The sequence below is a fragment of the Eupeodes corollae genome, chromosome 1 (assembly GCF_945859685.1).
Source record: "Eupeodes corollae chromosome 1, idEupCoro1.1, whole genome shotgun sequence".
Classification (NCBI taxonomy): Eukaryota; Metazoa; Arthropoda; class Insecta; order Diptera; family Syrphidae; genus Eupeodes; species Eupeodes corollae.
In genome coordinates, this window is record NC_079147.1 from 188813322 (window position 1) to 188837567 (window position 24246).

At 33.5% G+C, this 24246-nt stretch overlaps 1 protein-coding gene across 3 annotated transcripts in view; it reads left to right on the forward strand.

The window, feature by feature from the left end:
• Positions 1-3034: 3034 nt before the first annotated feature.
• The window catches only part of LOC129938510 (protein sickie), a 518418-nt gene continuing 497206 nt past the window's right edge, over positions 3035-24246 (forward strand). For all 3 annotated transcript variants that reach the window (XM_056046122.1, XM_056046123.1, XM_056046124.1), the window contains exons 1-2: positions 3035-3479; positions 20065-23159. In XM_056046122.1, the coding sequence (XP_055902097.1) occupies positions 20346-23159 (2814 nt within the window). In that variant the 5' untranslated portion in view covers positions 3035-3479; positions 20065-20345. The remainder of the gene's footprint in view (positions 3480-20064; positions 23160-24246) is intronic.

The window sequence follows — 24246 nt, forward strand, 5'->3', positions numbered from 1 at the left end:
GTAGCTTAAAACAATCTGCAGCTTTGTAACTCCTCAATTCGTAAGAAGAAAAAAGTGTGGAATGTAGAAACATCAATTTTTCGCCTTGACACGAATTAAGCACATTCAAAAGTTTCTTGATAAAATTTTAGTTACCGTTATCAATTCTATGTTTTTCTTAGTATTAAGAACCCTTTATTTTGCAGAACAGAAGCAATTCTTTTTGGCAAACTTTAAACCAAAGCATCACATCGTGAGTCGTGACTTTGGAATTGCATACCAAGCGTTTTCAATCTCCTGCCACAATTCTGTTAAATTGGTTGTTTTTTTTTGCTGAATTTGATGTTCAACATCACTCCACAAATTTTAGATCGGGTTAAGATCGGGTGATTGTGCTGGCCACTTTAAAACGTCGATTTTATTTACCTCTAAGGCACTCTTCACTTACTTTGAAGTTCCATAATAACGGAAAAATTATCTTCTGCGTAGGGTATCATAGGACCCAACAGGATATCTCTGTACACGTTCTGGTCCATTTTAGTGTCAATTTTTACCATGAAGCCAACGCCGGCCGTGCCGTTGCATCCACCGTGTTTCACCGTCTTAATGGTGTACCTTGGATCATATTCCCCGTTTTTTGGATGACATACCTATTTTTTCCCATACAATCCGAACCGGAAGAATTTGGATTCACCGCTCCAGAACACGTTTTTCCAAAAACTAATTGGTTTGTCTAGGTGAGCTTTGGCAAACTGTAACCTAGATTGCAGATTTTTTTTTATTCAAGCGGTTTTCTCTGAGCAACGCATTCACGTAGATTGTTTTCATTTATTCGGCGTCTTATGGTCCTTGAGGAAACATTTATTCCATAGTTCGTTGAAAGTTCGCTTCGAATGGCACTGGAGGTCTTAAACGGATCCTTGGTCGATAACATATATATAATTATATCTTCATTTATAGTTGTCTTTCTAGCCCGGTGGTCTTGTTTAACGTTTTCAATGACTCCAAACTTTTTGAAATGAGGGCATTGTAAACTAGCTTCCTGGATCATTCTAACTACATAGAAATGTCTGTTACCGTCCGCCCTTTTGACTTCATTTTCAAGACCAGATTTTTTTTTTTCCTTTGAGCACTTATTTCCTTTTGCCATGACTTATAAATTTTTTTTTTAATATACGAGTAGATCATTAAAGAAATATTTAATTACCTCAAAAATTATTATTTTCCTTTTAAAAAAACACAATCATTAAAATCACACTCTTTGATTGCGAAACGGGCTTAATTTGTGTCCAGCTAAAAACAACGCAAATCACAAACAATCTTCATTTTTCGCAAAACTGTATATTCTCATATTCACAGAAGGTTCTTAAGGTTTACTCTACGTTTTCCTCTCCGGTCACATGGAGTTGCTTAGCCGCCTTGTTTAAACATGGTCTTCTGTAGCTAACCAAGCAACGAAAGTATTTTGAACTTTGCTTTTATTATTATAATTTTCAGTGGATCCATTTCACCTTCATAAGTTTTGTGTCGATTCCACTTTAATTTTAGCCAAAATAAGTTCAGAAATCGTAACAAAACCTTGTAGTCTAGGACATACAATAATTCTTATGTAAGATTTTCTTCTTAATTTTAAAATTCAATAAATTGAACATAATAATTTATTAAACAAATTGTGATGGTCATATTTTTGTTTATATTTCAGTAAAGTTTTTAGTATATTTGTTGGGAAGAAAAATTCCAATACTTTCAATAATATTTGTCTTTATTTTTCTAATATCCTTGTTTTATTCCTGAATTTCCCGTTTCGAGTTTCAAAAAACTTTTAATAGAGTTTGGCATCAGGGCCTCTTAACAAAAATGTTTGCCTTGGGCTTGCAAATCCTTTCCTTCCTTGGATTAGACATTACTTTTCGGAACGTTCAATACAGGAAGTATTAGATGGGTAAGTCTAAAAACCGCAAAATAAATACTGGTGTGCCCTCTGCCTTTTACAGTTCAACTGTAATACTTCTGCTTCTAGAAATATTTTCCTTCACTTATACAGTTTAACTCTAATACTCGTCCTTCTAGAAAAGCTCCCAGTCATCAGTATACCCTGAAGCCTATCGTTGGTCATACTGTCAAGAAAATTGTATATGAGTTCTTTTACCGGCTACGTGAATTTGGAATTCCTTAAAACACTCCGTCTTTCTCAGTCATTGTAATGTTCAGGAATTCAAAACTAATGTACACCAATACTTCTTTCCAAACATTATTTACGACGAAAAAAGATGCAATTAACTGCATTTCGGAAAATATTGTTTAACCGTCAATTTCATATATTCGTTCAATATTCAATACATCCGTATTCTTCATATATCCACACAAAATTAAGACCAAAAGCAGAACAAACATTCCTTAGTCTTCATTTCGTAGGCATGCTTTTGGTGGATTCCATACGACTTGTTTTCAACTGTAAAGTCCACAAAAATGTAGACTCGTAAGTAAAATAAGTTATATTTTTCTCCTTTGCAGAATGAATAACCTTTTTCAAAAGACTTTATAGTGGAGAGATGAAAATATCCCAAAAATATCCCCTTGAAAACCTGCAAAGCTTCCAAACTTTCTCCTTATCGACGGTACAAATTTCTTTCTCCAAAAATGTGTGGAAAAATTGTATATTTCTCCTACCCTTATCTCCCACATATACAATTATCTGCAAATAACCCCCACAAAAATTCAATTCTCTCCAAAAGCCTGCACATCTTTCCATACCAAAAAATCAACCCCTATTTGTAGATTCCATAACTCACTTTCCATGACGTCATTGTGCATCTGGAACATTTGTTGACACTTGACTGCGCACGCCCTTAAATAAAATTTCTAAGGTCAGACAACACTTGTAATGCCAAAAAGGATATTCCTACAATAAAGTTGACATCACACACAGGCGGGGGTGGTTTCCCAATTTTATGCAGCGCCCTCTTCTCGCATAGTTCGAAGTTGAATATTTCCAACTCAAAGACAGCAGTCAACAATGGGCACTGTTTGAATACGGTCGTAGTAGAGAATACTCGGTATAGAAAGATAAAATTCTAAAATTCGTAAAAAGGATTTCGTCCTTTTTCCTTGTACTCGTGCTATTGCTCCAGTGTTCGTGTTTTTATTTTTTATTGACTATATAACTAACTCACATAAAGCCGATCGGAAACGGAAATAAATTCCTCAATGTCCAAACGATTTACCACCGACCAGCAATCACACAGGGATTATTCTTCGTTCAAGGATTACCAGTGAATTTTAAAGGATATCGCTTAGTGATTTTCGGATGGTTAATTTATCAGTGTCCCCGCGTGTGATCCCCGATTAGGGGACCAGTAAAAAAAATAAAAAAAAAAATATTTTGTGATTTGGGGGAGTCCTTTAAGTGATAAATTTTGAAAAATATAAAACTCCCCCTTCCGCCTCTCTTACCCGCGAAGTTGAAAATAAAAGTTCAAAAACAAGTGTCAGTGTGTGTGGTGTGTATAATGTGTTTTTTTTTCTGCTGTTTAGTTCGTCCTTAACATCCTTTTGCCATTTAGAGAATTTTATATATATTTTCGTGTTAAACTCCTGTATATGGATTAGCTGGAGTGAATGCTATGGGGTCGTGTATTATGTATATCCTGGATGCCTAAGGGGGTTTCTGGTAAATGGGGTGTTAAAGTAATGACACCTTGCTCGCGCCACCACTCTCTTTCTTGGTGATGAGATAATAAAGATATCCTTGGAGTGTTGATGGAGTTGAATTGCCAAACCAAAATCAACACCGGAAAGTGCCTACTATAATGGTTTACCCTACACATGATTATTATCCTTAAAGAAAGGAAGTCAGGCCAAAAAAGGAAGCGGAGTTATGTCTTGATGGGCTTTTTGTTGGGTGATGGTTTGTTGTTTATTCACATTGTACGTGAAAACGAGGAGTCCTTTTTTTCATTTCTTGGCAGATTTTTCTCTGTATGACCTTCGTCTCGACTCGTCTCTTGGTTGGCATTAACTAAAGGACTAAGGGATATTCCCGAAAACGTGATACGTTCGGGAAGTAGTTTTAATTGCGCAACGTGCCCAGTAAAAAGGATATGAGTAGCAGAAAAATAAAACAAAAAATCCCACAAAAATGTTGTTGCTTTGGTTCGTTTTTAACAAACACTTTTTGGATATAGACAGACTTATTCCATATCCTTATTTGTACAATGTCATGGGTGACTTGCTGTGTTTTGTGTATGTGACGTGCTTACTACTATTTCCACTACTGCTGCTGCTGCAAGTCGCCTTTCTCTGTGATGTAATTAAACTTAGCCCCGGAAGTGGAATGTTTCACTATATGTCCTGAGTCGTACATATGTATATATTATAAAGGGTTTGCAGAAAAAAAACCCAGAGGTCCTTTTTTCCCTATAGACTAAGTATTTGCTGGCGATATGTGTGTTGAAATGGATTGTGACTGTTTTTTTTTTGTTTGTGTTACTCATTCTCTGTCGTTTCGTTTGTGTCATTTTCAAAGGAATGTTGGCCCTTTAAGTTGTCACCCTTTTTGTGGATATGGATATAGTTTGTATTGCAACTACAACTTTTAAAGGATGTGGCAATGAGTTTTTTTTTTTTTTCACTGTGTATACTCATATAGGTTTTTTTTTTGTTGGGTCATTGTGTAGGGGAATGGATGGCTTGAGGTTACAATTTCAAGTTGATGGTTGTTTGTTGTTGTTGCTTTTTTTAAACTTTGTTGGCTAATAGTTGGTTCGTTCAACCAAATGGAGAGTGTCCTCTTGTGTTCAACCAGACAATTTGGGTTTCTTTGATTTCTTTTTGTCTTAATTTGAGAATTTAAATTAAGTTGGACTCTTTTTTTATACATCTTATTTGTCTCCTTGTATTTTGTTTTGTAAAACATGTGAGGAGACATTTTAAATATCTTTATCTGATTTCGTCTTAGAGTGAGAAAATATCCTGTGAAGTTAAAAGTGAGTCTTTAAAAGTCGATTGAAATAAAAATTATGAATGTCTGAAACCACGAAATTATGAAATTTTAACTTTATGTAAATAAATAAGGTTTATTTTGGAAATATTAAAAAATTGTATCTTAGGCAAAATTTAAAACAAGCTGAATTTTCAATACTCATGGAACAATGAGCAATTAACATTTTTGCATCAGCAAAATTTGTTTTTAGGCTTGAAATTAAAAAAATGATGCTGATGAATAAAATAAACTTCAAAATATTCCAACCACATAAAAACAAATGTTGTCAACTTCGTAGAAGTATAAATGATAGGTTTTACCTTTGAAAGTCTCAGTTCAATATACTTATAAGTTTTTGAGAAAAAAGAGATCCAGTTTCAAAAATAGCAGCCTACCAAAATAAATTTGTATTCGCTAGAACTTTTTAAAATTCCAATTTGTGGGAAAAAGTGAAATGATTATTTTTTTTATAAAAGTGAAAACTGGATTCAAAAAATAATAACGAATTATGTTAAAATTGTGATGTTGCAAAAATCATACTATTTGTGTTATTCTTCGTTTATTACATCAATTTTGAATAAAAACACTCCAATTTGATATCAACTTGATTTATGAAAAAATGATCTGCCCAATATTTGTGCCAAATATTTTTTATTCGTTAAGTTCAAGTTTAAGTTATGAGCAAAGTGCGCCTAGGGCAAACAAAATTAGGAAAATGCTTTGAAATATTGTTTCAGAAAAATTCCAAATTTTTCATAAATATGGCAAAGATAAGTAAAGTGCCTGTGAAAATTAATTTTGAACCAAGTTTGTAATATTTGATTCTGTGTTTTTACTTTTTTATTGATATGTTCTAAATAAAGTTTCTACAAATTTAAGTTTACGCCAAATTGTGCTGCTAATATAGTTTTTTGTCATTTTGATTAAATTAAAATGTGATACAAAAAATTCCTTTTATAGTCTTTTCCTATTTTTTCGGCGACAACATTTTTTGAAAAACGTTTTACTCTTAAAGATTAATTAAATCTTCCTAACAAGTGATTTATAAATATATACATTTTAAATTGAAAAAAAGAAAACAAATAATGTTTCGTTTTAATGTTCCTTAATCATACACATGATGATTGTAAACAGCTCGTTTTAATAGCGAAAATCCGTGTTTCAATTTTGTTACAATACTAAAATCAGGAATCGGGAAATTAAAATTCTTTGAATGATAACGAGTTAAGAAAATAGTATTTTGTAAAGAGTCCAGTTATCAAGTTGAAAATGTTGGAACCTTAATTTCTGAATTTTATAGAAGTGTTTATTCAATTTTCAATTTCAATTTTTACTAAATAGCTTTTGGAGTTTACTTAATGACAATTTGGCTTATTGAACAAATAAAAATATCATCAACAAAGATTTTTCGTTGTCTATAACTCAAGAACTTCAAATACATTTCGTTATACAGATAATAATTCAAAAAGATCCAGAAAGGACTCTCAAAAAAATGAGCTCTCAAAATATCTCACGAACCAATAACTAGATTATTTTTGGAAAACAATTCAATAAACCGGTTTCTTTGGAAATTGAAAAATTAACAAAAACAATTGTTACCTCCAATATTTTACGAACAAAAGACTATTTTATTTCCAAAATAATTTTATGCAACAATAAATAACGTTTTTGACTAAAATTTTGAGAAAATTCGAATTGACATTTTAATTTTTAAAAAATAAAAATTAAGAGAACATAACTAAAAGTTAATTTTCCACTCAAGCATCTTTTCAAAAATCTAACAAGAAATATTATTTTTAACATTTTGTTGAAAAATCGAAGTGACAGTTTTATGTTATGAAAAATAAAACCTAAAAAACATTACTTAAAGTTGATAAAAGGTGATTTTCGACTCAAAAATTTGAGATTATGAATTCAAACCAATTTCATCTTACAAGAAAAAATATTGTTTTCAACGTTCGATAAATTGTTGAGAAAAATCGAATCGACAGTTTTTGTATTACAAAAAATAAAAACCTTTAACAAAACAATACTAAAACTTTGTAAAAATTTACTTGCGACTCAAATATCTTTTCAAAAATTAGAAATAATGGCTTCAAACTTATTTTATCTAACAGAAATTTTTATTTTCGACATTCAGTCAGTTCTTTTTATAAAAATCCAACATCCAAATTAGTTTTTTCATACAAATCAAAATCTACAAAAAAAAGTAAGAACATTTGGTAAAAATGGGATGGGGTCAAAATTCTGGCTTCAAAATTCTGCTTTTTTTGTCTGGTTTACAAAATTCTGGAATATTAAAAAAAAATTCTACTAATTCTGCTTTTTTTTAATAGTATATTTATTAACGGAAAAGTCAATTGAACATGGTTTTTGTTTCAATTTTAACAAAAAAAATCAAAATTTCGTCTTTTAATAATTATAAACAATAACTGAAAATAGAGCAAAAATAACAACAACAAAAACAAAATGTAAACAAAAAATAAAAACAGCAATTAAAAAACGAAAAGCAAAATACGTTAAAGTTGAGAGATTAATATTCTTAGCAATACGCTTTAGATAACCTACATGGCTGAGATCTGTTCTCTTTTTAATTATTCTCTTATGCAAGCGAGAGGATAATTTTACAAAATTTGGAGAAAATTCGAATTGACAGTTTTTTTTATGAAAAATAAAAAATCAGAATCCAGAATTTTGTAAAACAGAAGTTTGAAAAACAGAATTCTGAAAAGCAGAATTTTGAAAAGCAGAATTTTGACCCCGGTAGAATTTTCTCGGTTCTCTCGAACAATAGAAGATATTAACTTCAAATTAATTTCATAGATCCAATTTGTATTTGTTTTTATAAGAAATAAAAACTTTAAAGAAATGCTATTGGAATTGGTAAAAATTAGTTTTCAACTGAAAACTCGTTGACAACAAAATAAAAGCAAACTATTTCATCATATGTAAAGTGTGTTTGGTAATTTTTAATTTTTTTAGAATAATTCAACTGACAACTTTTTTAACAAAACACGAAAACTTACAAACCTATTAAGCAAGACAAATCGAGAAACGGGATGGGATGTTATCAGTGTGGGTCGCATCCCTTCATCTGTTTTTACTTTAAGATAAAAAATAAAATTCATGAATCTTTTCATGTAAAGGAGCGAATTATTAAAATACCGCAAGTTTAAAAGCAATATTGCTTTAGAGCAATGTTATTGAATATCTGCTAAATATTGTCCTGTTGTGTAATCTAAAATTAAAAAGTTTTTTTTGTTTTAACTGAAGCTTAGTAGTTTTAAGACAAGCACCCGTAGTATAATGGTTAGTGCGTTGAACTATGATGCAAGAGGTGTTTGGTTCGATGTCTGCCTATGTCATTTTATGATTTTTTCACGGGTTCTCGAAGAGTAATTCTTGTCATGAAAAGTGCTTTCTCAAATAAGCCGTTTGGATTCGGCATTAAACTGTAGGTCCCCTCCATCCCTGACAACAGTGCTCGCACACAGTAATGGTTAAGAGTTGTCAGTCACTAGGCCCTAGTTTTCAACGATATTGACTCAGCTTACTTGATAAATCAAGTATATAGTTATTTTTAAACATGTTTCAAGCACAAATCTATTTTGTTAGAAGCATGCAAATATAAAACAAATTTTAAATATACGGACTGGTTTATTTTTCAACTAGCCGATATTTTGAATCTGTTATCATTTAAGATTTAAAATAAGTAGAGAAACAAATTTCTCAGACAATTATTTTAAATGTTTAGGACTGATAGAACCTATAGTTGTTATTATATTATGGAGAACTTGCCAGTTTCTCGAAAGAGGCAGCACGAGTAGGAAAAAACTTAAGGTCTAAACCCAAGGCCTGTGACATGACAGTTTTAACCCGCCAATGGTGACCTACTGGTCTGTGAGACCGGGTGTGCGCAAAAATGCCAATACATTTTTCCTCCATTATTGTTTTTGGTGGAATTTGAATTTGTGTATTGTAATGAAAGAGCTTCTGTTGATTTAATACCATAGTTTTATTGTCAAGGAGCATATATTAAAAAAAAAACACGAAGTATTAGTAACACATTTCGAAAAACCCGGTCCGTGAGACCCCGGCACGCCGCCCATTGATCAAAATCAAATTTGCGACACCGGTGGCGGTTTAGGAAACACCTATCAAGCCAAAGGTGCTACAACCACTTCCATAAATTCTGATGACTTCAATTTAACTTTTTTACAAATCAAGAACGTTCAAAGTGTTTTTCCGTGTTAGCTAATGTTTAAACTATTAGTTACGCCATTTAAATGCAAGGACATCAAAACATCTATTTTGCCTAAGTTATCATAAGAAGTTACTGTAACATTTGGTTGAACCCAAATATATCTCGAACCAATAACAATAGCGACTGCAATAAAATATTACTTTATACAGTGTGACGTTATATCAAATTGGTATAAACTTGAAAAAAATTAAACTTGATTTTTCTTATAAATAAACATTTAAAAAAAATAAACATATATATTTTTCACCTTGAATAAAAACTTTCAGTACGTCCGTACGCCTGTACGTTCGCAAAGTTTTTTCGTCTTCAATAGCTTAAGAACCAGAAGAGATATCGACTTGTTTCTTGTTCTTTTGTTCTACAGATAATAATCCAGAAAGATGCAGAAAGGGCTCTCAAGAAAATTGCGTGGGTGTTTTTTTTTTTAACCATAGCAGTTTAAAAAAAGGTGAACATTTTGGTTAAACTTAAATATCTCATGAACCAATGACTCTAAAGACTTGAATTAAATTTTATATTATATATTGAACCGTGATACAAAATAATTATGTTTTTGGAAAAAAGGCCAATTAAAGTTTTTTTATAAATAAAAAAAAAAAAATGAAAAAAAAATTTGTCACCTCTAAAATTTTACGACTAAATATGATTTTATCTCCAAAACAATTTTGTGCAACGAAAAATAATTTTTTTGACATCTGATAAGATTTTGAGAAAAATCGAAGTGAAAGATTTATTTATAAAAAATAATAACCTAAAAAAACATTACTCAAAGTTGATTTTAGACTCAAACTTTTATCTTGTAAGTTTTATTTTAAAAATAAAAATCTCAAACAAAAACTTCTTAAAATGGTTCGATTCTAATATCTCGAGAACAAATAAAGACATTGACTTCAAAATTACTCCCTTCCATAAATATGTTGTTGACATAATGTAATTTTTTTTAGAAAACTCCAGTATTTTTTAACAAGAAATAAAAACCTAAAAAAATGCAATCAACAACTCCTTGTCAACAAAATAATGTCGAGAAGAAAAAATAACAATATTTTGTGAGAGGTAATCATTCTAATACTTTAAAAAATATGAAAGAGTCGTGCGAATGGGAAGTTATCAATTATCAGGCATTCCAGCATATTTTTTCTTTTTAATTTGAAAAGAAGATTATTCGTACACAAAATTATTGAAAAACTATTAAATCAATTTCCTTATTTCCTTCTCATATTTGGAATAATAAATTTCTTGAACTTTCTTTCGACTAAAAATTCTCTCGTGTTTGGGTATAAGATTTTGATGGAATTAAACTAAAAAATCTGGCTGGGATACGTATCAAACTAATAATTTCCTATTGGTTCAATTCTAAGGTTCAACTGATATTCTTGTTAGAACTTTAATCGAAAAGTGTAATTATAACAGTTATATAAGATATTTTTCAATTTAGTAATAGTTTTTAATTTTTTGTCAAATAAAAACGTTTATCGGATTTCTCAAAAAATTTTACTAGATATCAAAAAATAATTTTTTTGGTGTACGATTATTCCAATTATTAAATTATTTTTTGTGCTAAGATAATTGAGCTGAAAAAATTTTGTGTTTCTTGCTTCACAATAATTGGGTCCGACGTCGTAATGTGTAAAATATAGTTTAAATACAAGTTATAATTAAAAAAGAGGCTGGGATGCTACCCACAGTGATAACTTCGCACGTCTGTCGATTTTTTTGGTTTAAAGTTTTCAGGTTTTCTTGTTTTGTTAACGAAATTTTTAGTCGAAACCAAATTTTTACCAATTTAAGTAGCTTGTCTTAAAAGTTAGTATTTCTTAAAATATAAACAAATACAAATTAGACGAATTAAATTAAATTGAATCGAGAACCGAACATTAATTTTTACCAATTGTGGACACTATTTTTTGTAGATTTAATTTTTTTTTGACTTGTGGTTTTTTCCATAAAAAAATGTAGGTATATTTTCTGTTAGATAAAATTAGTTTGAAGCTACTATTTATTTATTTTTTGAAATTATATTTAAGTCAAAAATCAATTTTTTAAATCATTTCTTCATTTTTTTGTTTAGGTTATTTCATGCAAAAATATAAATTCGATTTTAAAAGAAAAAAATTGTTTAACGCCAATATCTCAAATTTTTGAAAATGCGTTTGAGTCGAAAGTCAATTTTTAAAAACTTTTATAAATTTTTTTGTTTAGGTTTTTATGTTTTTGTCCGAATGTTGAAAACATTACTTCTTATGAGTTAAAATGAAATGGAATGTATAATCTCAAATTTTAGAAAAGATATTTGAGTCGAAAATCAATTTTTACCAACAGTTGATTTTTTTGTATTTCAATTTAAAAAAAATGTCAATTCAATTTTTTTCAAAATTTTAATGAATGTTAACGACAATATTTGTTAAAAGGTAAAATTTGTAAAAAGCCAATATCTCAAAGTTTTGAAAAGATATTTAAGTCGAAAATCAATTTTTACCAACTTTTGTTAATTTTTTTTGGTTTTTAATTTTTTGTAAAAAAGTGTCACTTCGAATTTTTCTCAAAATTTTACAACATGTTAAAAACGTTATCTTTCATTCCGCAAAATTGTTTTTAAGATAAAATCATTTTTTGTTCTTAAAATTTTCGAGGTGACAAATATTTTTTTTAGTTTTTTTAATTTTTAAAAAAGTCGTTAGTTGAAATTTTTTCCAAAAATATAATACGTTACAATATATTAGATTCAATTTAATTCAAGTCTCTAGCATTATTGGTTCGTTAGTATTTCAGGGTTAACCAAATTTTTAATTTTTAGAAGTTTCTTTATACATCGAAATCGTAGCTGTACTTCAATGAAATCTTTAAAAATAATAAAAGGACCTATAATAAAAGTAACAAAAAAAGCATTGATTATTGTTTAAAACCCTTTCTATCGATCTTGATGTAATAAGCTTTAAGAACAATTGATTTAAAGTCAATAGCTATGTTGAAAAAATTGTATGCATACTCGAACACAAAAATGTCTCTAAAAACCATGGATTCAAGCTGTAAGAACCTTGAAACGTTAAGAAATTTCAAAAATTCTGAATTCGAAAAATCTTATCGATTACAATAACTTCGATGTGGTTCTGAAGTGTATATCTACCAAAATTTTCTTAATTGTTACTTTGAAAGAACTTTAAAGCGTTGCAACCCTCACATTTTGGTTAAAATTAGACCAAACACCATAGGTAAAAAGTCATACCTAATTTACATACCTATTTCAGCCTTAGGCACATCTTTACCCAGACAGACACTTTATAAACCTTTACATAAAATTTGTTGAGTTCATTATTAAAATTCCATTAAAAATAAACAAACATAAAAAGTTAACTAGAAAGGTATATGTAAACCACCCTTAAAATGTTTCATACTGCCAAACATCCACCCACAAATATCTTCTATGTAAAATGTAAGATGTTACTTCACGTAAATCGAATACCCTTAGGTCATGTTTTGTAATTGCCCATTTTAATGTGCTATGTTCAAGCCATCGAAATAACAACCCCCAAAACTTCCTTAAAATTCTGTATCTTAAAATTATCAATACCGGATTTGCTATATTTCATAGTAACACAAAAATGAACATCGTGACGAAAACGAAAAAGTTAAAATTAGGGCGGTTAATTTGTGCAGTTTGGAAAAGTAAAAATTGCTTTTTAATGGAAATTTTGATTGTCAACAAGTATTTTAAGTGTTTTCCGAATTGAATATTTTATTTACAATGTTAAAATATAGGTTAAGGCAATTTAATATCACGTTGTCGTCAGTTGGTTCTAGGATGGGGGTCATTCTGACTAACGCAACAGAAGTGTAGACTTGAAGCCCACAGATCATTAGTTAAACAAAGGATTTATTTTTGAAATTCTTTCAGAAGTTATGAACCTGAGTAGTGGAGCGAGGACAAGACTTACCTCCTTACGCCTTAGATTTCCCTTTAATCTTCAATCCACTCCTGTTCTCTTAAAAAATGGTGCAATTCTCAAAAGCCTTATAACTTAAGAAGAAAAAAAGTATATTTTAACATTTCACTTTTAAAATGACATATTTTAATTTTTTGAACGCAGAGGGAGAAAGAGATAGCCAAAAGCTATGAATTCTTTTTATTCTACGCGACGACGTAGGGTACGTTTTACGTTTTTACGTTTGTACGTCTTAAAAATCTGAAATTACACTTGAACAACTTTAAATTAAAATTAAATCCTTGGAAAATCTCTTCGTCCTTATTTTTGTCGCATCTTCTCTGCTTCTTTAAAAAAAGTAGATATAAATACAAAATAAAATGCACAGCATTTATCCAATGTTTGAGTTTGAGTTTGAGAGCTTGAGAGTGCAAAGAGGACACCATATCACAAATCCAATGCAAAGCAAAAGAAAAGAAATAAAATAGAAGAATTTAAAGTATATAGTCGAAGGATATAACTGAAAAACTTTTCAAAATGTAAAAGCCACGACATCAATTGCAAAGACAACCAAGTGGAATGTAAGATAAGCGATAGGAATTGGGGTTTGGTTGCTTACTTTTTTTTCGTCCTTTCGTTTTTGTTTGTTAAGGATTCGAATTGGGATTCCCTGATTTTTATTTGTCTATTTTTCTCTTAGTTTGAATCAACCACAGATATTTCGTTTGAAAATTGAAGAAAAAGGAGTTCAGGCTCCGGAATACCAACCCCATCCTTGCCACAAAATGACGAAGAAGAATAAGTAGAACTTTGAGAACACTAACTTCATGCTGTGCTCCGGAGGCAGATTCGAGTCAATTCTCATTCTTAACTGAGTGAATGGATGCGAAGTAAATGTTCTTTGTATAAATCGTTTTTTTGTCATTCCTCTATTTTTATTACAACCACCTCATACCCTTCTCCAAACCCCCCTTAGTCAGTGGATCTTAAGAAGGATGATGCCAGGATTCCTTCTGTGACTTCTGAAGTGAAGTTCTTTGCAAATAAATGTCACTAAAGTGCATGATTCAAAGATTGTTGTTGTTGTTATTGTCTTAGTTCTTCGTTTTTCGGTCTTCGTCCTTCGTTTTTCTGTTTCTGTTTCAGGATCAGTATATGGTATAAAAGTTGAACAATATGCCATCAGAATTGTAATTTAACCTTTTGTCATTTGTTAATTTGTTTTTCCTCAAGTGTTGTCCTCAAAAAAACATTGAGAAAGGACACGAGAATGAGGTCATTCACAACCACATCATTCGAAATTGTTTTGCAAAATACTTTTAGAGAAAAGAAGGAGACACACACAGCCAGACAAGGAAAAGAAATTGGAATAGATGTATGTGTTTTAACTATTGTGTTGAGGTTTTTGAAAATACTTTATCAGTTTGTTCTGAATATATAGAGTTTTGGAAATTTAAATTATGTAGACGATGTGTGGTTTTGTTTGAAGTGCCAAGGACAATATAATTCTAGGACAATTTTAAGCTGGTTTCGGTTTGATTCTAGAATTTTTTAACAAAGGTTTTACTCAAAGTGAGGTCGATATTTCTTTTTGTTTAGGAAGGACAGAAAGGACATTTGAAGTTTACTGATTCTAGGATATAATAATTTCTGATATTCCATCTTGTATATTTCAACCTTTTCCTTTGATCACGTAGGGTTTTGAAATACTGTTTATTTGTTTGGCTGGGAGTGCTCTTGGAACTCATACATGCAATGATGTCTTATACTTTTGGCCCAACTTTTTTTGTTGAAAATAACGTTACTAAAAGCTAAAAGATGCGGTGAAGGTTTAAAAAAATACTTTTGAAATCCTTATCAATGCGAGTATATTTATAAAACATCATTCTTGTCGTAAATAGTCTGGAAGCAATTTTCAAAGGCGACTCCTTAAGTATAGTATTGAAGGTTTTCCACTATGAAATTTCGATATTTTGAGGTTTGTAACTTTTAAAACTATCATATTTTGACAAATATAAGCTACGATGCACTTAAAAAAAGAATTGATACCACTCATTGGGAACGTATTGAAATTTTCAGAATTCACTACAAAAATGGGGAACATTTTGCAGTCACACTGAATCCCTTTTCGATTGTGTGTTGCTCAAGTACGACATCGAACCAAGGTCGGCAAGGTTTTCTTCCTGGCAATACAATTGCATTTTTTCAATGAGTGTTCCGATAGTTTCTTTTCAAGTCCGATTTAAAAATGAATCTATCATGTCAGGTTTTTGAGATGATACTTTTTAAAATTCGAAAAACTCGTTTTCTTAAATATTCAGTTGAAATATTTATATGAAAATCTTCAACAGTTCTTACTTTTCACTTGTCTGACATAAATCCTAAAGAAACGCTAATCCATTTATACTAAAACGGTTGTCTTTTCTTAACAATTCATTGATATGAAGTTTTTGAAATATATTAAAAAATTAAAAAAAATTGTTGAAGACGAGTATTTGTTAAGGATTATGGTTAACATTAAAATTTAAATCCGAAATCAGCACTAAAAAATATGTCCAAAACATATATTCAAAACTTTGAAAATATCAAATTCAGTTTTCTCAAAACTTCATATAGAGTAAAATGGTCCAAGGAAAGCTTCACAATTAGCAACGAGAGGTCCCGCTAAGCTTCGAATTTCATCAAGGTGTAGATGTTGTTCAGCGGAAAAACTGTGATTTGGTCCTGGAAAATTCATGAAAGGGATATGGAAGAAACTTCTGAAGCTTCTAGGTTACGAAAAATTCTTTCAAATAGTCCATTGATGCCAAGTTGCTTGAGAAATGCAGATGGCTCTTGGAAAAATTCAAGTAATGAATCGCTGAATTGGATACTCATTTTCCTAGTAGTTCTCTTACCGAAACTTGCAACAGTTATATAAGTTCAAGTCCCAATACAACATATCCACAGGTCTGATTGCAAGTGACAAGCTACAATGGGCTCTTAACAGCTTCAACCCATTTAAATCTGCAGGACCAAATGGAATAATACCAGCCGAGCTATAAAAGGCTTCTGACATAATTGCACCAATCTTTGAGGCAATTTTTACCAGTTGTCTTTAGCTGGTCCAAGTTCCTTCGGCATGGAGAGAAGTTGAAGTTGTTTTTACACCCAAAGCAGGTAAATGCTTGCAAGTCAATCCTAAAGATCTACGACCTATAAGTCTATCATCATTCCTTCTTAAGACCTTGGAAAGGTTGATTGATATCCATTTAAGGGCTAGTATTGATACAAGACTTCTGTCTTCGTCTCAACATGCCTACTGTAAAGGTAAATTGGTGGAAACAGCGTTACTCACTTTAGCACGCACCATCGAATATTCCCTCCATCATAAAGAGTTCACTATGGTTGCTTTCCTTGACATCGAAGGTGCTTTTAACAACGTGGACACATCTGCACTTACATCAGCTTTAAACGTAGAGGGTTAATTCATTGAATGCTTACTAGCAGAATAATTAACTCAAAACTGGGCAACTCTTCTGGCATACGATTCGTTAGTAACGATACATAACAAGGTAGTGTTCTCTCCCCTCCCTTCTGGAACCTAGTGGTGGATTACATCCTAACCAGTCTGGATGCGGAGGGTTACAGAGTGATTGCTTATGAGGATGACGTTGTTATAGCAGTTTCAGGAAAGCATCTTAACACCTTAAAAAAACTCTTACAAAATGCCTAAGACAGACTAATACTTTGGGTTGATCGGTGTGGACTAGGTGTTACCCCCACAAAACCGATTTAGTCTTATTTCCGAATAGAGACAAAATTTAATTTGTCAACCCTCCCTATATCAAAAGGAATCCATTTAAAATTCTCAGACGAGGCTAAATACCTGGGTGTTGTTTTGGATGAAAAACTAAATTGGAAACGCAACGTACAGGAAAGAGTCAAAAAAGCTACTGTAGCTCTCTTTTCTTGAAAAAAGCTATCGGTAATAAATGGTGCTTACAACTCCGAATCACGCATTGGCTATACACATCGGTTATCAGACCGATTTTAATAAACGGTGTGGCAGTATGGTGGACTGTTTAGAGAAACCTATAAAACGTGATAAATTAAATGAAGTCCAACGTTCAGCTTGCCTATGTATAAGCGGATCGCTTCGCACGACCCCATCTGCGGCACTGGACACCTTACTCTACCTAACACCTCTTGACGTATTAAGCAAACAAATAGCTGCAAGCTCTGTTATTAGCCTCAAAGCTTCGACGCAGTGGACTAACAACAACATTGGCCAATCTGTAATTCTTAGTTATTTAGAATCCAAAGCACACAGACTACACCATCCCCCAACTGAAATTCGACAGAAACTTCCAGATTTCTATACCTCCCAGATCTTTTTGGGAGGATAGGACATTCTTGGAGGATGAGTCAATCCATTTTTACACAGGTGGGTCAAAAACAAAGGAAGGGGTTGGTGGAGGTGTGTACTCTAAGCGACTGAAATTAAGTCTCTCATTCCGCCTTCCCAATCATTGTAGCGTTTTGCTGGCGGAGTTTTTGTCGATAAAAGAAGTCTTGCCCTGGCTTAAAGAAAACGTGATATCAACATCTGATACCCGTATTTTCTCAGATAGTCAGGCTGCTCTTAAATCACTGGAATCTGTCTCTACAAACTCTATAACAGTCCATAGCTGTCGATCATCTCTTATGGAGATGGCACAACATTTTATTATTCACCTTTGCTGTGACGCTGTGATGAGGGCAGGCACCAGGTGGAACAACATCACCCCGTGTCAGGTCACAAAAAACATCTGGCCAACACTGGATTTAAAACGTTCAAGATGCTTGCTATCTCTAAGCAGATCATATAGTTTCATAACCGGACACTGTCTAATAGGAAAGCACGCCACGCCACTAGGCGCATTATAAAATGACTTTTGCAGAAGCTGAACGGACGAGGAAGAGAAGGAAACAGTTCTTCATCTTCTCTGTACATGCCCTGCTCTGGCTCGAAAACGCAAGAATTACCTAGGAGAGTTCTTCTTTTACGATCTAAACAATCTACATCATATCGGTATAATCAGCCTCTCACATTTCGTAAGGGATCAAACTGGTTCATTGAGCTTAGGAGGAAGCCTCAAGATTCATGTGGTATCGCAATGGGCCATTAAACTGGCCTAAGTGTGTCCGTTTCCATCTTGGACAGATTTGGTGCTGCAACATAAGCCATAGCACCCATTCGGCCGATATGTTGAAGGCATACCTCCTCTACAAACATTTGTCCAATTCTTCATTTTCCAACAAAACTTTTGCCATATTATGTAGACCAATTTAAATTTCATTCAGACTAAGAAGGTCTAGAATATCGTACTCATGGATAAACAAAGTATCAATCAGACACTGATTTTTTCTCCATTTTTGGCTGGCGTGGTAACACTCTAAAATATTAAAATACTTCTAAATTGTATGTCTTTCGAGATGTTTGTGTTTTAATTTAAAATTATTTAAACTTGGAGCATTTTTAGTACACTTAAAGAATGTTTTATCAACAATCTTCTAAACATCTGATATCTTCAAAATTCAAAAAATGATAGTCTCTATCGTTAAATAGTGAACCAATTTTAATTCTTTAAACGTTGAGAATTCGAGATTACACAATATCTATGTTAAAGTAGTTATGCTAGGAAGTTCTATAACTTCTTAATTCAAAATCCACTAATGGTACCTTCTAGCTATTAGATTCAATGAAAAAATTATGTGGCGCAACAATCCATAGAGAATCTGGGCCTAGTGGCTCAAAACTCTCAATTATTCCCGTGTACGAGTCATTTGAGGAATGGAGGGGACCAACAATTTGTATTTTTGTAAATTTGGGAACGCACTTTTCATGACCCGAATTACTCGTGTACCCGTGACAAAAAAAAAACTCTAACTCCCACTTTTCAAAGTCTTGTCTAAAGAACAAAGCTTATTTACTTTTAAAATATTATTATTAATTCTTCTGAGGTCTGAAAAAAAGTTTAATTAAAGAAGTTTCTATAAACGTTTTGTCCACATTTAATGCAAATTTAAATTTTTATTTGAGTTTACTAATTTTTTCAACTCCAACGCAACTCGCCTTCTTCTTTTCCTCAAAGGCATCATACAGTTAAGATCCCGCATTAAAATGACAAAGAAGCATCTTAAAATTTTACCACTAAGATAAGTTATGAATAAATTATACAAATTTATCATTTCTTGTCTATCATATAAACAAATTATTCTATTTCCAACCAAAATTCCTTAAATGAATAAATAAAGACTTCAATTTGTATCTCAATTTGGCCTCCATCTGTTATTCTATAAGAAACCTAAAAACAAAGCTCCTCACAATCACAGTGATTTCGAAAATAATTGCTTAACTCTTTATCAAAACAAAAACCATATCAAAAGCAAGCCTTAAGCCTAAACAGAAGTAAGGAAAGACCTAACAAATTCTTCCAATTCATTTACCCAACATAAAAATAAAACTAACACCCCTTCATCATCATTAATTTTACCACAAACATAAACCAACAGCCTCTGGGTGGTTTTCTCTTTGTGCCTAAACTCAAAAAATTATGGAGAAAGGGGGGTGAAAGGAATCTCAAAATAGGCATTAAATAGGAGGATGTAAAGTAACAAGTTCTTCTTAATTCGAATGTCTGTGTTTTTAGAAATGTTTTGTTTTTCTTTTTGACAACTTAAGCAAAACCCCTAACAACACCAAAAAAAGGCTGACATAGGCATGCCACTTTAACAGAGCCACAATGATACCAACCAAGAAGCTTAATAATCCCTGCCCATCCTTCATCGTGTGTCCATTTAATTGATATACGCCCCAAAAGTGCTTCCCTCTACGCTTCTTCCTGTGATGCTTTTACGGAATATCCAAACTAAATTTCTGTTCGTCCTGTTTTTAGAGCTGAAACACCCACCCCCAAAAAAGGGGCCGAAATCTAGAAGAAGAGATTTATGAAAACCATTAAGAGTATCCTTTCTCAAAGTATACACATATTCAAAGGAAAGTAACATAATAGTGTCAAATAAAATCCCTTAAATGTGTCCTTTCTCAATTAATAAAGTACACAAACCTAAAACAAACCCCAAAAAAACATAAAACGAACAACTTGAAACCAAATTCCTCGCACAAAAACTACGAAAACATGTCAAGGATACTTCTGGCGAATGCCTTTGGCAAAATATGCTTTCAAAACATGAGTCTAAAAAGCAGTATCAGCATCAACTCCGAGAGATTGTCGGCGATGATGAAAAACAGTGCATCAGAACAACAACAAATGTGGAAGTTGTTGCTGCCTCTAATTTGTTAAAGACATCCTTATACGATTGGGATTCGCCCAGTTCGTTTACTGGCACTGTCAAACGACGCCCCCACTCAATAGCCACAACAAATTATTCGTCCTCTGCCTCTTCTTCGTCATCGTTGTCATCATCATCATCACTGGCATCTCCTCCATCGTCATGCTGCAATAACAACTCGCCAAAGGAAGACCATAGAAAAAGTTTTTATTCTTCTGGTCAGCAACAGATACGAAGACATCCTCGGGCCCTGGTGGATATCATCTACAATTCGGAGGACAAAAAATCGAATCAAAGACGAATAGCACCGTCATCGTCGTCATTGTTTAGAGGGGGTAAAATGTCCTCAATGCGGAAGGACAAACCGACAAAGTTACGTATTCCAAAAGTGTCCGATCGAAATGCAAACGCGACGGGAAACATAATCGCACCCATAACAACTACCACTGGCACTGGCGGTGGTGGGAGTAATAATGTTGGTGGAACTCTTAAAAAACACCACCACGAAGCCAGGTCTAAACTTTTACAATTAAAATCACCATCGCCAGGGAACAAAGTTCCTAGTGCCTCTACAACTGCAAGAAATCAAAGTTCCAGGAAATCAACCAGCACCACTCCAACGAGAAATGCACCCTTACCACCGTTGCCACCTCCACCTTCAACTATTGAGTTACCACCGTTTATGGGCCCTGGCAATGGTGGTGGTGGCAGTGGTGGTTATCGATTTACACAAAATCCTTATGATCCTGTGGAGTTCACAGAACTCTTTTGTGACTTTCCGGTTTGTTATGAGTCAACAACAATTATCGCAGCGAATAACTTTGCAAGCGTTAAGCCCTTACCACCGCCATATCGAGAACCACCCCCACCAACGCCTCCACCGATTTCACAAATGCCTTCTCTATTGCTGCATGGTGGGAGTGTTGGCAAACGTCAACAACAGGACGAAATTATGGCAACACAAACAACAACACAAATACAAACAACAACAAATTCGAATAGCAACACATCATCGCCATCTCGAGGGAAAGTTGTTCTAAGTAAAAAGGAACGCAAGGAGTTAACCAAGAATAACAACAAGTCAGCGAAAAGGACGAGGGATGATCCTGAAACTGACAGTTGCGAAGCAACAGCTCTTCAAAAACACCATCATCACTATCAGGACATGAATAGAATTTCTTCTTCATCTTCCAACGTCGTCGTCGTCAACAACTATAATACCGTTGCTATTTCTGCTTCTGGTTCTGGTTCTGCTGCGGATGAAGAGGACGATAGAATTCATATAAATGCTGCAACCATAGCAACAGTAGCAGGAACAGGAACAGAGGCAATTGTGGTAAGTGAAACTTCATCGCCATGCAAACAAAAGAGTCCCTACAAAGGACGAGTAACGGAGCTGAAAAATTGCATAGCAAAAATCAACAGCCGAGGTTTGTTCTCCTCGCTGAGCAGTAAAAAGGAATCCAATTGCAACAGCAACAGCAGCAGCATTAACGGTTCCGTGACTAATCTCAGCAATAACACCATCACGTCCTCCTCCTCGCCCATTCGCACAATGGGAGACCACATCACCCTCACCGCCTCAGAAGCATCAGATTCCACGAGTCCTTTCAAGAACATTCCGGTTCGTCAGCGCAAAGGTGGAATACCGCCAATGGAGAATTACTGCCTCTTCGACCCGAGTGTAGACTTCATCAACGAAAAGACACTCAAGCGGAGAAAAATGAGCGGTGACGAAATTGTTGTTGCTGCTGCTTCGCCAAATCTAATCGATGATGGCGATGAATTTATCGAAGAAATCATTTACGACGACAAAAATCCCTTTGAGCACCACAACTATTTCGTCATAGATCCAGAAGACTTTGAAGTCGATCCAACGCGCATTGGAATTCCGAATCCCTTTACCAACGAGGAGCTCATCAGTCAGAAACTTATCCTTGCCTCAAAATCGATATCCTTGGAAAAATGCAACGATGGAGATGGAGACGTGGACGACATCAGCAGCATTCACGATGCCACATCGACGAAAGACGATCCAAGTAGCTGTACACCACTTAACCAATCGACAACTTCATCATCGAAAACCGATGATGACAGCAGTGCCAATAGTGGCTGTCCAACTAACAACGACATCAGCGACAGCAACAACAACAACCACAATAATAATGACAGTACGAACGACAGCAGCAACAATGACATGATGATTGGTTCGTCGACGTCCACACATACGGCAGCTTCGAGTTCCTCCACATCGTCATCGTCCTCGTCGTCCACCACGAAGAAATTGTCCTTTTTGAATTTGTCACCATTTAGAAGCAGTTCGTTGCGTTCGAATCGCTCGAATCGCTCGGATGGCAGCAGTGGTGGCGAAGTTCATGGTACAGCAAGTGGTGGAGGTTGCAACAATGCGGGTGTTGGCGGTGGCAATATAACAACATCAGGCGGACGTGGTAGCGGTAGTAGTGATGATGTGCAATTTCGTCATCGGACAATTCCAATCGAATCCAATTACGTGCTATTCAATCCGGGACCGGTGCCAAGTCGCAATGTTCAATATAAGATTCGCAAGCCACGACCACTGTCCACACATAGTGATGCTGATAGTGGATTTCTTAGTCCTTGTTCGCCCGATGAATTGAAATTCAATCCGGCTATATTGGTGTTGCAGCAGTGTGATAGTGTTCAAGGATATATTGAGGTGAGTTTTTTTCTCATTCGTTTTTACTTCTCAAATGTTTTTTTTTTCTTCTTTTTATTTTTTTTGGTTTAAATTTCTTTTGATGTCCTTTTTATGTTTCCTTTCTATGGACGAGGACGAGATGTTAAGAATAATTGTTGTTTTATCGAGAAAAAAAGTAGGATACACCAGAGAAGGATTTATTGATAACTGGGGCCCTTTTTCGTTTGTTTAAAACAAAAATGGCGCCCAACGCAAAGCCTGTAAAACATAAAAAGTTGTATACTGTCCTTGCACAATTAGTGAAAATTAGTTTGTGTTGTCCTCATATTTATGTTCAATTATTCACTTTATCCACCATTTTGATTTTAATGAGTATTTATTTTTTTACGTAATTGTCTTATCAAAAACTTTTCACTTAAAATTTATCAAATTATTGACTTATTTTACTTAAAAGTTAATTTCAGAAGAGGGTGGTGTCCATTTAAATCAATAGGCTCCCTACGTGTGGCTTGTGACGTTTGACGTCCAACATGTGGTATACACAGTAAATGTATTAAGTTTTTGTTGATATAAATCAATGGATGTTTGTTTTATATTTTTAAGACCCCTGCCTGCGTCATCTAAAAAATAGTTGATGGGTCCTTTGCCTTCGCGTTTAAACTCCGTAGCAAGTTTTGACTTGACATTATAAAGCTCATCTACATAAATGACAAAAATGTTTTTAATTTCATTTTGACCAGATGATGTATTAATACAATTGTCGTAGGAAGATCTCACGGAACCAATTTTCAGCAGGATACTATTTAGTTTTTGATTCCACTGCCTTCCGGACTGCTTAAGTCCGTACAAGACTTTTACCAACTTACATACGTTTTTTGGATGTTCTTTGCTGTTGAGGTATGCAGAGGTTATGGCAATTTGGTGTACGAGCAATTTTAACTCTACGGCCAAGGCAAGTACCAGCTTCATTGTGGAATACCTGGTGAATGGAGGGAAAGTTTCAGTAAAGTCCTGGCCACACTTTTGACTGCAGCCCTAAGCTACTAGTCTAGCTTTGAACTGCTCATTTACCACTTTTGATATTAAAAACCCACTTGGATGTTAT